This window comes from Anomaloglossus baeobatrachus, chromosome 3, assembly GCF_048569485.1.
Source record: "Anomaloglossus baeobatrachus isolate aAnoBae1 chromosome 3, aAnoBae1.hap1, whole genome shotgun sequence".
Taxonomy (NCBI): domain Eukaryota; kingdom Metazoa; phylum Chordata; class Amphibia; order Anura; family Aromobatidae; genus Anomaloglossus; species Anomaloglossus baeobatrachus.
This window is the reverse complement of record NC_134355.1, coordinates 332072063-332088298: the sequence shown is the minus strand read 5'-3', so window position 1 is coordinate 332088298 and position 16236 is coordinate 332072063. Positions and strand designations below refer to the sequence as shown.

Genomic DNA, 16236 nt, shown 5'->3' with positions numbered 1-16236 from the left:
CAAAACATGCTATTTGTGTGCAGAAAAGAAGCACACAAAAAAGCAACAGCCTAAAAATGTTCTTTTTTTCCTGCCAAAACATGCTTTTTTATGCAGAAAAAGATCTGCTACATGTGCACATAGCCTTAATCTCTGCTATCCTGTTGGTTACCTCTAGGATCTCATGTTGTGGAAGACGTATCACAATCACTCCCCGACTTTTTAAGATGGTGGAAACGGTCATCCCATGCCAACTATAGCTTTTGCTACATCGGTCCATGTGTTGTTGTGATCCAGTTGCTGGTCGATTTAATGAGTGCTGCTTGGTGTGTTTGGTAACCCTCTTGTCGTCTGGTTATTTCCTCCTAATCATGTATTGTCTTATACCTCATGCATGCTTGCTGTGTGAAAAAGTTTTGGTTTCCCTGTTTGTCTATTTTTGTGGGTTCTACAACTTCTGTCCCGGCCCTAACCTGGAGTGGGAGAGAGGGGGTATTATATCAGGGCTGGCCAGGAGCAGGGCAAGGAAGTCGGCCCAGACATCTACACCATAAGAGGATAAAGGACAGCTAGAGCTCCCTAGCCTGAAGGTCAGGCAAGGAGCGTCGGTCTACTGTTATCCCTGACAACTCCGAGACAGTTACATATAATTTAAAAGGGGAGATTAGAATACCAGTTGCCAGTCTATTGACCTGCGTTAACAATAAAAAGGGTCAGCAATGACCTTGAGAGGAGTCAGAAAACATTAACATCTCATTAATACATATACAGTGGGTGAAATAAGTATTGAACAATTGAACACATCACTAAATTACCGTATTGTTCATTTTATAAGACGCACCGGATTATAAGACGCACCCCAAATTTAGAAATTAAAAAGGTAAAAAAAAAATAAAAATAAATAATGGGGTCCGTCTTATACTCCGGTGTTGTGTTAACGGAAGGGGGCGGCAGCGGTGGTGGGGCGGGGGTCACTGTGCTGGCAGCAGGTCAGTGCTAGCGGCATCGGGTCATTACTGGCGATAGCGGGTCATTGCTGGCGGCGGTGGCGGGTCTGTGCTGGCAGCGGGTCTGTGCTGGCAGCGGAAGCAGGTGTCACAGGAGGCAGAGGCTGTGCTGGCAGCAGCGGTGGGTCAGTGCTGGTGGCGGCGGGTCTGTGCTGGCAGCGGTGGTGGGTCTGTGCTGGCAGCGGAAGCTGCAGTGGAACAGGCCAATGCGGCGAGTGTCCCAGATGCACTGTCGTCGGTCCGGGCTTCAGAGAAATGGCACCCAGAGCGCCACTTGCGCATATGGAGCTGTGAAATACTGTGAGATTATAGTCTGGTCAGACGAGTCCAAAATTAAACTCGGATGCCATAATACACACCATGTTAGGAGGCCAAAAGGCACTGCATATCAAACCCACAACACCATACCAACAGTGAAGTTTGGAGATGGGAAAATTATGGTGTGGGGCTGTTTTTCAGTGTATGGCACAGGCAAACTTCATGTAATTGAAGGAAGGATGAATGGACAAATGTACAGAGACATTCTTGACAAAAATCTGCTGCCATCTACTAGGATAATGAAGAAACGAGGGTGGACATTACAGCAAGACAGTGATCTCAAATACAAAACAAAAAAAACAACCTCTTAAATTGGCTTCAGAGTAAGAAAACAAAGCTGCTAGAATGGCCCAGCCCATCACTGGACCTGAATCCAATAGAAAATGAATGTAAAGAACTAAAGCTCAGACTTAATAGAACGAGCCCACGGAACCTTCAGGATTTGCAAAGTGTCTGTGTGGAAGAACAGGCCAAAAATCACACCTGAACAATGCATGTGACTAGTTTCTCCATACAGAAGTAATCACAACTATAGCTTGATATCCTTGATGGTGTGGATTGGATGGGTTGTTACCGACATCTGCTGAGAAATTCATGTCAATAGCACCTTTAAAAATATATTTACTTAGAAAATTGGTGACATCTTCAATACTTATTTCACCTGCTGTACACCTTTCTGGTAAAATATGACAACCAGTTTTCTTTCATATACTTGCCTGATCTCCAGGTTTGAAGTAGCGTACACTAAGTCCACATTCCATGACAGTTCCTGAAGCATCTCTGCCCAAAGTCAATGGGAACTCAGTTCCAGACATCTTTACATTAAGGGGATCCCGACTCATATTCAGACTTTTTGCTCCGTAACCATCTAGAAATAAATTGAGGGAAATTATTGGCTGGTACTTGCAAATTTCTACTATTCTCTATATAGGATCTCTAATAGGATCTCTCCTATTTTCTGTAATATATATATACCGTATTTTTCGCTTTATAAGACGCACCCCCAAATTTGGTGAAGGAATAGAGAATTTTTTTTTTAATAAATGTCTGTCTTATAATGCCAGTGTCCATCTAACAAATCATATAGAGTATGTCCCTCATAGCCCCCCCATTCTAAAATTAGCCCCCTTAATCTGGATATGGCCACCTTATATTGAATATAGCCCCCTTGTGCAGGCACGCGTCCCCCAGTGATGCAACATGTCCCCTATTGCTGGCACACGTCCCCTATGACTGGCACACGTCCTCTATGGCTGGCACACACTGGCCCCTGGGGCTGGCACACATCACCTTGTGTTAGATATCGCACCATGCTGCTGCTTTTAGTAAAATAAACTCTTTCCTTACCTTCTCGAGCACTGTGCTCCCTCGTGTCTCCCTCCTTGGGGTTGAGCTCCGGCCTCCTGCATTTCCTGGATCTCGGCCGGTCACGTGATCGGCACAGCAGAGTGATATAATCTCTGTGTGCCTGATCACAGCGGCAGGAGGGAGACCGGGGAGACACACTGGAGGGGGTAAGTAAAGAGTTTATTATTTTACTATGGGCAGCAGCATGGGGGCCATAGCTAACATGGGGGGGGGGGGGGCATGTGCCTTCAAAGGTAAGCGCAGGCACATATAATATGCGCCGCTACCCAAGCCCATCGCCGCGGTACGGTTTCAGCACCACGGTGATTGACAGCGGCTGTGCATATTATATGAGCGGGAGCAGGAGATCAAAGGCTCCCTCCCGCAGCTCACCAGCCTCCACCAGCCCCTCCAGCACCGCTCCAGAGCGGCCCCCACCTCCCCTGGACCCTGCAGTATATAATCCGTATATTCGGTTTATAAGACGCACCCCCTACTTTCCCCCAAAATTTGGGGAAACAGAAGTGCGTCTTATAAAGCGAAAAATACGGTATATGCACAGCTGCAGACAGACCGGGCTGATCTCTGGAGCTCAGGTGACAGCTCCGGGGTTCAGTGCAGGTAACCGCGGCCAGGACTGGTATTACTGGAGATTCCTCCGGTAGTCAGTCCATTGCTGCTTGCATAAACACTCACATAGCACTCGCATGATGCTCGCATGTCATACGGATGCCATGTGAGAAAAAAAAAAAACACTATACGCAAATCATACGCAGATCATACACAGGACACTCTACTCACTTTTCTGGCAGTGTATCGCAGGGATTTTTTAATCGCAAGTGGACAGGAGCCCTAATCCTCACAACACGCACACTGTCAGGATTTTCCGATGCCAGAAGCAAGTGGGGTTGTGACAGCAAGTATGCAAGTAGTGCCGACTAGACTTGGCCTCATTCAATGCAAGTGAATTGAGTGAAGCCGGATATGTCTAGTGGGAATGGGATCAGAAGTGTGCAAATCACATACTGGCGATGACTGCCAGCTCCTGCAGTCGGCACCGGAGAATCCTGACAGTGTGCACACTGTGAGGATTCACAAGTCTGCAGTCACAAAGAGACAACAAATGTGTACCCCTGAGGATGGACAACCCCTTTAAGGTTTACCCATACAAATTTCTAAACTACCTGGTACGGGTTAAGGCTGAGGCTACACGGCAACTGTCGCTGCCCCTCATTTCGCATAGCCAAACACCACTGCAGCACAGTGCAAGGGGTCACAGTTACCTTCAGGTCTCATGATATCCACCAGGCTCTGACGTCTAGTGATGTGCTTGTCGTACCCCATTCACTTGCACTATGCTGCAATGTAGCAGCGCCATACAGCAATCCCGACCTGTCGCAGCCGAGGATGCCGCGTAGCCAGAACCTAACAGCTCCTTTTGTAGGATCCTTGCAGACAAGTATATGATCTTGGCCACTTACTCCTCATGTTCACATCAATGGGATTTACACTTGCAGCGTGGACTTTAATGATCACCTCATTTGGATAGTGGATGATGGGAAAAAGCACGTTTTCATTAAAGCGGAGCACATCATTGTCCCCATATTTGTCAATGACCCAGGCTGGCATAACGATGCTCCTCCGACATGAGGTATGGACCCCTCTACCGCCATCTGCTATTATACTGGGTCGTCTGCACAGATGGAAGGCGGATCTGCACACAATGTTCATCCTGATCAGCCTGGTGCTCCTCAGGAGCCCTACAAAACATAAATGACTAGAGCAGCACTGTCACATGCACGATCCTACAGAGACATCACGAGCCTCCAGCGGTGCACTTCATATCATTAATACAGGAGCCGAGAGACAGACAGTAACTCCTTCAGTCAAAGCTCGGCGCTCATACGTCCCACGTGTGAACAGTCCCCAGCCTGCCGCTGCTTCACTTGTCAGTTCTCCACACTTTCAAGTGTTGTCCCCGCTATGTCCTCTGTGCACTTCCGCGTCCCGAGCCTCGTTTTCGCATCGTCCAATCACAGCGTCGAATACTGGACTGTCAACCAATTGGAAACGTTCTTGCTTCTTGTCACTTTTTGCCAACCAACACATGTCGGCTTCCTGTAGTTTGCCAGCCGTCTGTGAATGTAGTGTCTGGCAGCGATTATAAGGCATGCTCGGCTCCGGTTTGCGGGAGGTAAGTGATGAGGAGATGTTGGACTGTTTCTTGGCTACAGCTGACCGTGTCTTAGTTGAGGCTGCTGTAATGTGGAGACAGATATTACACAAAATGCCAATCTCACTCCATGGCACGTTAAATTCTTATATAAAATGGCCCCATTGTACCCAAATATTACTAATCTCCATCACAATATGCTGTATATACCCGAGGGCTACCCCTGGTTACACACAGGTGTACAGGGGGCACTGGTATCACTTAGGCTGCTTTCACACATCCGGTTTTGCTGTGTGGCATAATCCGGTGATTTGCAGGAAAAACGCATCCGTTTTTTTTTTCCGCTGGGTGCTGTTTTTCCTCAAAGACTTTCATTACCGCCGGATTGTGCCGCATGTACCTGCGTTTGATCCGGTTGCGGCAAAAATCGTCACTCAGGACGCAGAGAGGAACGTTTTTTGCCAGCGGCAAAAAACCGCATAGCGCCGGGTGCGGCGCTGTGCGGCATGGTGCATAATGAAAGTCTATGCACGCCGGATATGGTGCCATGCTTCAAATGCCGGAAGCATGTACCGTATCCGGTTTTTACTTCTGAGCATGCACAGAAGTGAGAAATGCATTGATTTTCTGACAAGCAATCACTCACTCTCTCACTCACTCACTCACTGACTCATTCACTCACTCACCGATCACTGGCGCGGCGCTGCACTGCGTTCACATTGCTGGCGGCTTCTCCTGATTTGAAAAAGCCGGCCGACCATTATTCAATCTCGTATTCCCTGCTTTCCCTGCCCACCGGCGCCTATGATTGGTTGCAGTCAGACACGCCCCCACGCTGAGTGACAGCTGTCTCACTGCAACCAATCACAGCCGCCGGTGGGCGGGTCTATATCTTGCAGTAAAATAAATAAATAATTAAAAAACAACGGCGTGCGGTCCCCCCCAATTTTGATACCAGCCAAGATAAGGCCACACGGCTGCAGGCTGGTATTCTCAGGATGGGGAGTTCCACGTTATGGGGAGCCCCCCTGCCTAACAATATCAGCCAATAATAACGAATAACGTTTGGAACACCATTCTAAGTCTGAACTGGGTGCAAAAACCTAAAAAACATCACTATGGGGAGATAAGGTATGCACACCAGTGCCTATGGAAGGGGAATACATGGAATAGCAGAAACTGCTGTGTGAATACTGACATGAAAAATCCAATAGCTATGTGTAAAAGTGAAAATGTGAAAAATGGAATCTGCATTACTGCCATGAACATATGAATCAAGAGAAATTTAGCTACTGAATTGATCAATGCAATAGAGCCCCAACACTACGCCAAAGTATTTCTCTACGTTGGGGTCCCTAGCTTGTGTGTGTCCTCTCATGCAGTTAAAAAACTTACCGTGTATGGGAAGCTGAGACCCAGGCTATATATACGTATGATATGGATTGGCAATAGGTGTGTATGGGGAGGGTTCACAAACGAAAAAATACTAACAATAACGAATAACATTTGGAACACCATTCTAAGTCTGAACTGGGTGCAAAAGCCTAAAAAAACATCACTATGGGGAGATAAGGTCACACAGCAGTTTCTACTATTTCATGTATTCCCCTTACATAGTCACTGGTGTGCATACCTTATCTCCCCATAACAATATCAGCCAGCAGCCGCCCAGAATTGCTGCATCCATTAGATGCGACAGTCCCGGGACTTTACCCGGCTCATCCCGAATTGCCCTGGTGCGGTGGCAATCGGGGTAAAAAGGAGTTAATCATGGCAGGCGTATATGAGACACCCCCAATGATTAACCTGTAAGTGAAAGTAAATAAACACATACACCCAAAAAAATACTTTATTTGGAATAAAAGACAAAAAACACCCTCTTTCACCATTTTATTAAAATCCCCAAATACCCCTCCAGGTCCGAAGTAATGCACAGAGGTCCCGCGACGCTCTCAGCTCTGCTACATGAAGCTGACAGGAGCGGTTGTAGAACACCGCAGCAACTGTAGGGAGTCGCGCTGTCAGTGGTGACGTCACTGAGGTAATGCCGGTGTATGTGCGGTGATGTGCAGGAGTGCCGGTGTATGTGCGGGAGTGCCGGTGTATGTGCGGTGATGTGCGGGATTGCCGGTGTATGTGCGGTGATGTGCGGGAGTGCCGCTGTATGTGCGGTGATGTGCGGGAGTGCCGGTGTATGTGCGGTGATGTGCGGGATTGCCGGTGTATGTGCGGTGATGTGCGGGAGTGTCGGTGTATGTGCGGAAGTGCCGCTGTATGTGCGGTGATGTGCGGGAGTTCCGGTGTATGTGCGGTGATGTGCGGGAGTGCCGGTGTATGTGCGGTGATGTGCGGGATTGCCGGTGTATGTGCGGTGATGTGCGGGAGTGTCGGTGTATGTGCGGAAGTGCCGCTGTATGTGCGGTGATGTGCGGGAGTGCCGGTGTATGTGCGGTGATGTGCGGGAGTGCCGGTGTATGTGCGGTGATGTGCCGGTGTATGTGCGGTGATGTGCGGGAGTGCCGGTGTATGTGCGGTGATGAGCGGGATTGCCGGTGTATGTGCGGTGATGTGCGGGAGTGTCGGTGTATGTGCGGAAGTGCCGCTGTATGTGCGGTGATGTGCGGGAGTTCCGGTGTATGTGCGGTGATGTGCGGGAGTGCCGGTGTATGTGCGGTGATGTGCGGGATTGCCGGTGTATGTGCGGTGATGTGCGGGAGTGTCGGTGTATGTGCGGAAGTGCCGCTGTATGTGCGGTGATGTGCGGGAGTGCCGGTGTATGTGCGGTGATGTGCGGGAGTGCCGGTGTATGTGCGGTGATGTGCGGGAGTGCCGGTGTATGTGCGGTGATGTGCGGGAGTGCCGGTGTATGTGCGGTGATGATGGGGTCTCTCCCTCAGCCTTTAAAAAAAAAAAAAAAAAAAAGGATCTGTTTCTTACCGGATCCGTCACATCAGTTTTTACCCAATCTGAGACGGATCCATTCCATCAGGTACAAACCGGATTGTGCCTGATTGGAAAAAAAAAACTGATGTGTGAAAGTAGCCTTACCTGGCAAGACTGCAGGGGGAAGCTGTGCACTCCTACACTCCCTGAAGATTTACTAACCCTGTGAGGGTTTTGTGTAGATGGCAGAAGCCGATTGTCTGCAGCGCTGCTGACAGAGGCTAGAACAGTGGTGGAGAGTCAGCAGTGGACCCGGGAAGGGAGAGTAAAGGCAGAATTTTTATTTTTATTCATCACGACACTCATAGTCCAATGTTTTATGAAATTTGACACCCCCTTTAAAGGCTGATTTAAAGGGAACCTGTCAGGTGTAATATGCACACAGAACCACGAGCAGTTCTGGGAGTATATTGCTAATCCCTGCCTAATCGTCCCTGTATACACTAGCATAGATAAAGAGATCTTTAGAAAAAGTATTTCTAAAGATCTTTCACCGTATGCTAATGAGCACGACTACTAGTCCCAAGGGTGTTGCTTCCCTTGCTAGTCGCCCCCATTAGCATGTTAGTACGCCCCTGTGGGTGTGCTATCATGCTAATGAATGTTCAGCATCAGGGGATGATCTCACTCACCTCTCCGCCGCCATTGCCGCTTGATGCTGGATTTCGGCTCAGTGCACATGACTCCGGAGTTTGGGTCATGCGCACTATGAAGCTGGGTGTATGCGTCCTGGCTTCAAACTGAAGTAGTGCACATGACCAAAACTCCGGGATCATGTTCACTGAGCCAAGATCCAGCTTGATGAACATGCGCTGACAGGACTTGATCGCTGGTTGTATCGATTTTTATTCATACATAGAAGTTATTGTTATGAGTTTTCTTCCTGTGTAAACAGCTGACGTCACCGAATGACTGACTTGTGTAAAAGGGCCATTACACATTACATTGGAAATTCTCCAACTGCACCAAATCTACCACCGTAACGATGAAAGGATATCTGCCATTCTGCTCATGGGCTAAAATCTTCAACTTTATTTCAGGATCAGAAGTACAGACACTCCAGCTTAGTAAGGAAAACCAACGCGTTTCGATCAGAGGGTTGGGTTGGCTCAAATCTAGTTCCTTCATGAGACTGTCTAGTCTGTTTACATAAACCGGCGGCACAATACAGTTGCCATGTGGTAAACCTTTATCAATCGGCAGTCGTTTGAATGCCTGTCAGACCAAAGCAAACTATGCGCACTGAGGAATATATACTAGACCGCTCAGTGTCCATAGGCAAACATTGTTCTCAGCAGTGTGAGTCCGGTTTACTCATGATGCATAGCCGAGATTGATATTTGGTTATGCTTCATAAAAGATAATTTTGCCCATTCATTGGGTGATCGGCAGCCTGTTTACATGGACAAGATCATTTTGACATTAGTGCTTTTAACTACACTAGTTCACAATTATCTTGCAGTGTAAATGTCCCTTAAAGGGAATCTGTCAGCAGATTTTTGCTACCTCATCTGAGAGCAACATTATGTAGGCAATGAGATACTGAATCCAACGATGTATCATATAGATTACTGGGTGCAGCCGTTCTCACATAATCAAAGAATTGAGTCTTAAGCCTGCTTTACACGTTGCAATTAGTTGTACAATCGCATTTGCGATGTGACACGCCCAGGTTGCATACGGGATCTATGAGATTTCACGTTGGTCGTTCATTTGCTGTCACACGTGCGTTAGTAGTCTATGTTAAATTGATCAATTTTGTGTGCGATCCTTTAGATCATGTGTTCTGTGACGTATGCATTGGGCACCTTTTTTTTTTTTTTTATTTATTGACTTGCCAAGCGTGTGTAATGTGTAGGGATGCGTTTTTACTATGTCATCTGCCATTCAGCTCTGCTACATGGCTGCTGACAGCAGCCACAGACAGCCATGTAGCAGAGCTTAATGGCAGATGACAGCAGACACAGACAGAGCCGCACTGTCAGAATGAACTCGGGTGAACCTCACCCGACTTCATTGTCATGCTGCGGCTCTGTCTGTGCCACATCCTGATTAGCGGTCACCAGTGAAGGGCTCACCGGTTACCGCTAATCCCCTGAGTGACTGAAGTTAGCAGCCCTCTCTCATACTCACCGATCACCGGCGCGGCGCTACACGGCATTCACACTGCTCCGGCGGCTTTTACTATTTTGAAAAAGCCGGCCGCCCATTAAACAATCTCGTATTCCCTGCTTTCCCCGCCCACCGGCGCCTATGATTGGTTACAGTGAGACACGCCCCCACGCTGGGTGACAGGTGTCTCACTTCACCCAATCACAGCAGCCGGTGGGCGTGTCTATACTGTGCAGTGAAATAAATAATTAAATAATTTAAAAAAACGGCGTGCGGTCCCCCCCAATTTTAAAACCAGCCAGATAAAGCCAAACGGCTGAAGACTGGTATTCTCAGGATGGGGAGCTCCACGTTATGGGGAGCCCCCCAGCCTAACAATATCAGCCAACAGCCGCCCAGAATTGCCGCATACATTAGATGCGACAGTTCTGGGACTGTACCCGGCTCTTCCCGATTTGCCCTGGTGCGTTGGCAAATCGGGGTAATAAGGAGTTATTGGCAGCCCATAGCTGCCAATAAGTCCTAGATTAATCATGTCAGGCGTCTCCCCGAGATACCTTCCATGATTAATCTGTAAGTGACAGTAAATAAACACACACCCCCGAAAAAATCCTTTATTATAAATAAAAAACACAAACATATACCCTGGTTCACCACTTTAATAAGCCCGAAAAAGCCCTCCATGTCCGGCGTACTCCAGGATGGTCCAGCGTCGCTTCCAGCTCTGCTGCATGGAGGTGACCGGAGCTGCAGCAGACACCGCCGCTCCTGTCACCTCCACACAGCAACTGAAGACAGCCGCGCGATCAGCTTACAGCGGGTAACCTCAGTGACAGCTCAGCTGATCGCGCGGCTGTCTTCTGTTGCTGTGTGGAGGTGATAGGAGCGGCGGTGTCTGCTGCAGCTCCGGTCACCTCCATGCAGCAGAGCTGGAAGCGACGCTGGACCATCCTGGAGTACGCCGGACATGGAGGGCTTTTTCGGGCTTATTAAAGTGGTGAACCAGGGTATATGTTTGTGTTTTTTATTTCTAATAAAGGATTTTTTCGGGTGTGTGTGTTTATTTACTGTCACTTACAGATTAATCATGGAAGGTATCTCGTGGAGATGCCTGACATGATTAATCTAGGAGTTATTGGCAGCTATGGGCTGCCAATAACTCCTTATTACCCCGATTTGCCAACGCACCAGGGCAAATCAGGAAGAGCCGGGTACAGTCCCAGAGCTGTCGCATCTAATGTATGCGGCAATTCTGGGCGGCTGTTGGCTGATATTGTTAGGCTGGGGGGCTCCCCATAACGTGGAGCTCCCCATCCTGAGAATACCAGCCTTCAGCCGTATGGCTTTATCTGGCTGTTTTAAAATTGGGGGGGACCGCACGCCGTTTTTTTAAATTATTTAATTATTTATTTCACTGCACAGTATAGACACGCCCACCGGCTGCTGTGATTGGGTGCAGTGTGACACCTGTCACTCAGCGTGGGGGCGTGTCTCACTGCAACCAATCATAGGCGCCGGCGGGCGGGGAAAGCAGGGAATACGAAATTGTTTAATGGGCGGCCGGCTTTTTCAAAATAGTAAAAGCCGCCGGAGCAGTGTGAATGCCGTGCAGCGCCGCGCCGGGGATCGGGGATCAGTGAGTATATGAGAGATGGGGTAAGAGGGATAGACTGACATGGACAGAGAGAGAGGGACAGAGATAGTGACTGACTGACAGAGATTAGTGAATGACAGACATTGTGAGGCGCTTCAGAACGCAGCTTTTCAGCTGCGCTCTGAAGCGGACCTTTTTTAAGCTGCGGTGCAGAGCGCACACCTGCGCACATAGCATCAGACACCAAAATCGTATGAGGGATGTCACACGTTACAATTGACTAGGTTCGTGCAACAAAGCGTTCAATTCTAGACAAAGATACGATGTGTTTGCGATCAACGGTTTTGCGTTCAATCCTGATCGCACTTAGGTGTCACACGCAGATACCTCACAAACGATGCCGGATGTGCGTCACTTACAACTTGACCCCAACGACGGATTGTGAGATATATTGAAGCGTGTAAAGCGGGCTTAAGGCTATCTGCGCACTAGAAAATGGACTCTTCTTAAGAAAAATTCGCGATTTGATGCGTTTTTGCCACGGGTTGGTCCCTGCGTTTTTTTTTTTTACCATTATCTATGGCAAAAACCGCAGGTACCTGCAGAAAAGAAGTGACAGGCTCGTTAATTCCGCATCGGAAAATCCGTGGGTAAATCTGCAGGTATCAAAAAAAAATGCAGTGTGCGTACAGCATTTTTTTATACGCATAGGTTTTATAGGGGAATAACTACAGCAATGTTAGACATATTTTCTGCAGTAAAATCCGCGGTAAATCTGCAGTGTGCGCACATAGCCTTAAGCATGTAGCTGAGCCCAGGGAACTGTCCTGCCCCCAACAGGCTCTCAATAGAGATTGTTCATGGACTGTAAGGTGTCAGTCACAGCAGGAACGTGTTGGACTGCTCTCCACATCCCAGCTAGGGTACCTTCACACTTAGCGATGCAGCAGCGATCCGACCAGCGATCTGACCTGGTCAGGATCGCTGCTGCATCGCTACATGGTCGCTGGTGAGTTGTCAAACAGGCAGATCTCACCAGTGACCAGCCCCCAGCCAGCAGCGACGTGCAAGCGACGTTGCGCTTGCACGGAGCCGCCGTCTGGAAGCTGCGGAGACTGGTAACTAAGGTAAACATCGGGTATGGTTACCCGATGTTTACATTAGTTACCAGTGTGAGCAGGGAGCAGGGAGCCGCGCACACTAAGCGCTGGCTCCTTGCTCTCCTAGCTACAGTACACATCGGGTTAATTAACCCGATGTGTAATGCAGCTACATGTGCAGAGAGCAGGGAGCCGCGCACACTGAGCGCTGGCTCCTTGCTCTCCTAGCTGCTGTACACATCGGGTTAATTAACCCGATGTGTACAGCAGCTACATGTGCAGAGAGCCGGAGCCGGCAGCACAGGCAGCGTGAGAGCTGCGGAGGCTGGTAACTAAGGTAAATATCGGGTAACCACCTTGGTTACCCGATGTTTATCTTGGATACAGCTTACCTCAGCTGTCAGACGCCGGCTCCTGCTCCCTGTTCGCTTCATTTGTCGCTCTCTTGCTGTCACACACAGCGATCTGTGTGTCACAGCAGGAGAGCGGCTTTGAAGAAAACGAACCAGGGCTGTGTGTAACGAGCAGCGATCTCGCAGCAGGGGCCAGATCGCTGCTCAGTGTCACACACAGCGAGATCGCTAATGAGGTCACTGCTGCGTCACAAAAAGCGTGACTCAGCAGCGATCTCGGCAGCGAGCTCGCTGTGTGTGAAGCACCCCCTAGTCCTGCAATGTTAAACACAGGGTAATAAAGCTGTTTGTTTAAGTTAACAATAGCACACACACTGATAAGAGAGGCACAGTTGCTTTTTGTTTTATAACCCCTCCAGCATGCTGTTCTCAGCTTACATAGCAAAAAGCTGCTGACAGATTCCTTTAAGTTTACATGCCGTCTATTAGATGGCTTTCTTTTAAACCACTTTTTAAGGCAAAAAAATGGGGCACACAATTAGGACCGGTTCAAACGACCATACAAAAAAGTCAGCTATTTATTTCCACAAATTTCAGACATAACTGTTTGTGTAAGCAGGGCCATGTGCCTCATCCTTATAGGACTTCTGCATTTACCTGCTCTAGTCTGGTCAATAAAACAAGCCAGACCAACGCATGCTGCAATTTCTTAATTTATTTTTTAATTATAATTAAAAAATAAATTAAGAAATTGCAGCATGTGTTGGTCTGGCTCGTTTTATTCACACGCATTATTGGTCCATGTGGAAAATCATTGTTCTGTACATGCACACCAGTTATTACATTGTTCAGCACACTGACTGAAAATACAGACGTCTGATCCCCAAAACCTCATTCAGATGTTTGTTTTGCTTGGTTGATGTGTCTGTTTTTACCATTTGTGTTTTCATCAACTTTATCACCTCCCAGACCGGCACCGCTCCTCCATACTCAGTCTTTATCTCCCTCCAGACCAGCACCGCTCCTCCATACTCAGTATTTATCTCCCTCCAGACCGGCACCGCTCCTCCATACTTAGTATTTATCTCCTCCCAGACCGGCACCACTCCTCCATACTCAGTATTTATCTCCTCCCAGACCGGCACCGCTCCTCCATACTCAGTTTTTATCTCCTCCCAGACCGGCACCACTCCTCCATACTCAGTATTTATCTCCTCCCAGACCGGCACCACTCCTCCATACTCAGTATTTATCTCCTCCCAGACTGGCACCGCTCCTCCATACTCAGTTTTTATCTCCTCCCAGACTGGAACCGCTCCTCCATACTCAGTCTTTATCTCCTCCCAGAACGGCACCGCTCCTCCATACTCGGTATTTATCTCCCTCCAGACCGGCACCGCTCCTCCATACTCAGTCTTTATCTCCTGCCAGACCGGCACCGCTCCTCCATACTCAGTATTTATCTCCCTCCAGACCGGCACCGCTCCTCCATACTCAGTATTTATCTCCCTCCAGACCGGCACCGCTCCTCCATACTCGGTGCTACGTTCTCTGCCGGTTTCCAGCCATCATCATCCAGTTGGGGTGTCGGATGACCGCTGCAGCCAATCGGCATCCATTAATTTCTTGTATTGTTCACATTTCGTCCAAGTCAAACTAGAAGAAACACTGACTGTTGGTACAAAAACAAAACGGCAGGGTACACAGCGCTGAGAATGGGGCCTGTCTGGGAGGTGAGTATTGTTTTATTTTAAGTTCCCTAGTTCTATTATTAGGGGTTTTACAATTTGCAGACAATCCCTTTAAGGTTTTGTAGATTTCTACTCCCTTACCACAGGCAGACTTGTAGAAATTGCCAATGCAATAAAGCAGCATATTAAAACACTGCAGAACGTCTCTGTTTGTGCGTTACCTCCATAGCATTGGGAATAGTCTCTGACGTTGTATCTTGTGCTCCACAGGCAGCTGCTGCCTTTAGACTTGGACAACTGAATCCTACAGAGCTATGCCAGAAGTGCCTATCGTTTATTAAGGAAACATCATTTCTCAATTGTTACATTACTGTAACTGAAGAGGTTGCCCTAAAACAGGCGGCAGAGGCAGACAAGCGTTTTCAACAAGGTAGGATTTAATAGTGCAAAGCGGGTTACTCTATACTAGAATGTAAAGACAAAGGTATAGAAAATGTGTGAACCACCAAGCATTCGCCTACAAATCAAAAATACAAACGGATATAAAAATAAAAAATGTTGCTAGTACATGATGAGATCCTGATCCCGCTGTATAAAGAGTGTGATTGCTTTGGTTATTTAACATGTTATTAATATAGTATTATTATCAATATAATGGAGTGTCCTGTACCTATTCACTGTATTTTTGTTTGGGACTCTCGATCTTGTATTTATTTTTTACCATATTACATTACAGGTAAACCCCTTGGGGTTTTAGATGGAATTCCTATTGCAATTAAAGACAACTTTAGCACCAAAAATATAGAGACAACATGTGCATCAAAAATGCTAAAAGGTGAGTATAAATGTTAAGGAGTATTGTTGGAAGGCCGTGTTCAAATACCGTATATACTCGAGTATAAGCCGACCCAAGTATAAGCTGAGGCCCCCAATTCTACCACAAAAAACTGGGAAACCATATTGACTCGAGTATAAGCCTAGGGAGGGAAATGCAGCAGCTACTGGGAAGTTTCAAAAAGAAAAATAAACCCCAATAAAATGTACTGTGCCCCTTCCTTGTCCCCACTTGTAGTAATGTGCCCATTTTGTGCCCCTTCCTTGGGCCCTCTAGTAATGTAAAAATATGGATTTCAGCTCACCCGTGTGATGTCCTTCAGGCTGGAGTGGATGCTTGTAGTCCCCCGGACAGGCAGGTCCGTGATCCAAGGCAACAGCAGGAAAAGAGGGATGGGACTCAGCACCAATTCTGTATGATAAAACTTGGAATCTTTATTTCAAAAATTAAAACGATCACAGGTCATCCAGAAAAAACGCCATGCGGCTTGACGCATTTCGGACGGTAAGGGGGGATTAAAACCAGTCCTTAATCATACTGGTTTTAATCCCCCCCTTTCCGTCCGAAACGCATCAAGCCGCATGGCGTTTTTTCTGGATGACCTGTGATCGTTTTAATTTTTTAAATAAAGATTCCAAGTTTTATCATACAGAATTGGTGCTGAGTCCCATCCCTCTTTTCCTGCTGTTCCCTCTAGTAATGTGCCCTACAGTAATGTCCTCCTATCAGTCCCCTTCCCCTCTATTATGAAATAAAAATTATTCTCACCTGTCCTTCATTCCCG

The 16236-nt window shown here is 47.7% G+C and overlaps 2 protein-coding genes across 3 annotated transcripts in view; one reads left to right on the top strand and one right to left on the bottom strand.

Moving 5' to 3' along the window:
- The window catches only part of RTN4IP1 (reticulon 4 interacting protein 1), a 59601-nt gene extending 54927 nt beyond the window's left edge, over window positions 1–4674 (bottom strand). The window contains exons 1-2 of one of the 2 annotated variants that reach the window (XM_075338378.1): window positions 4133–4674; window positions 2021–2172 (exon numbers count right to left, since the gene is read on the bottom strand). In XM_075338378.1, coding sequence (XP_075194493.1) covers window positions 2021–2172; window positions 4133–4382 — 402 coding nt within the window. In that variant the 5' untranslated portion in view covers window positions 4383–4674. The remainder of the gene's footprint in view (window positions 1–2020; window positions 2173–4132) is intronic. The other variant, XM_075338379.1, reaches the window with a different exon arrangement.
- An 80-nt stretch (window positions 4675–4754) lies between these two features.
- The window catches only part of QRSL1 (glutaminyl-tRNA amidotransferase subunit QRSL1), a 58481-nt gene continuing 46999 nt past the window's right edge, over window positions 4755–16236 (top strand). The window contains exons 1-3 of the mRNA XM_075338377.1: window positions 4755–4845; window positions 14888–15047; window positions 15354–15452. Of these exons, the coding sequence (XP_075194492.1) occupies window positions 4822–4845; window positions 14888–15047; window positions 15354–15452 (283 nt within the window). The 5' untranslated portion in view covers window positions 4755–4821. The remainder of the gene's footprint in view (window positions 4846–14887; window positions 15048–15353; window positions 15453–16236) is intronic.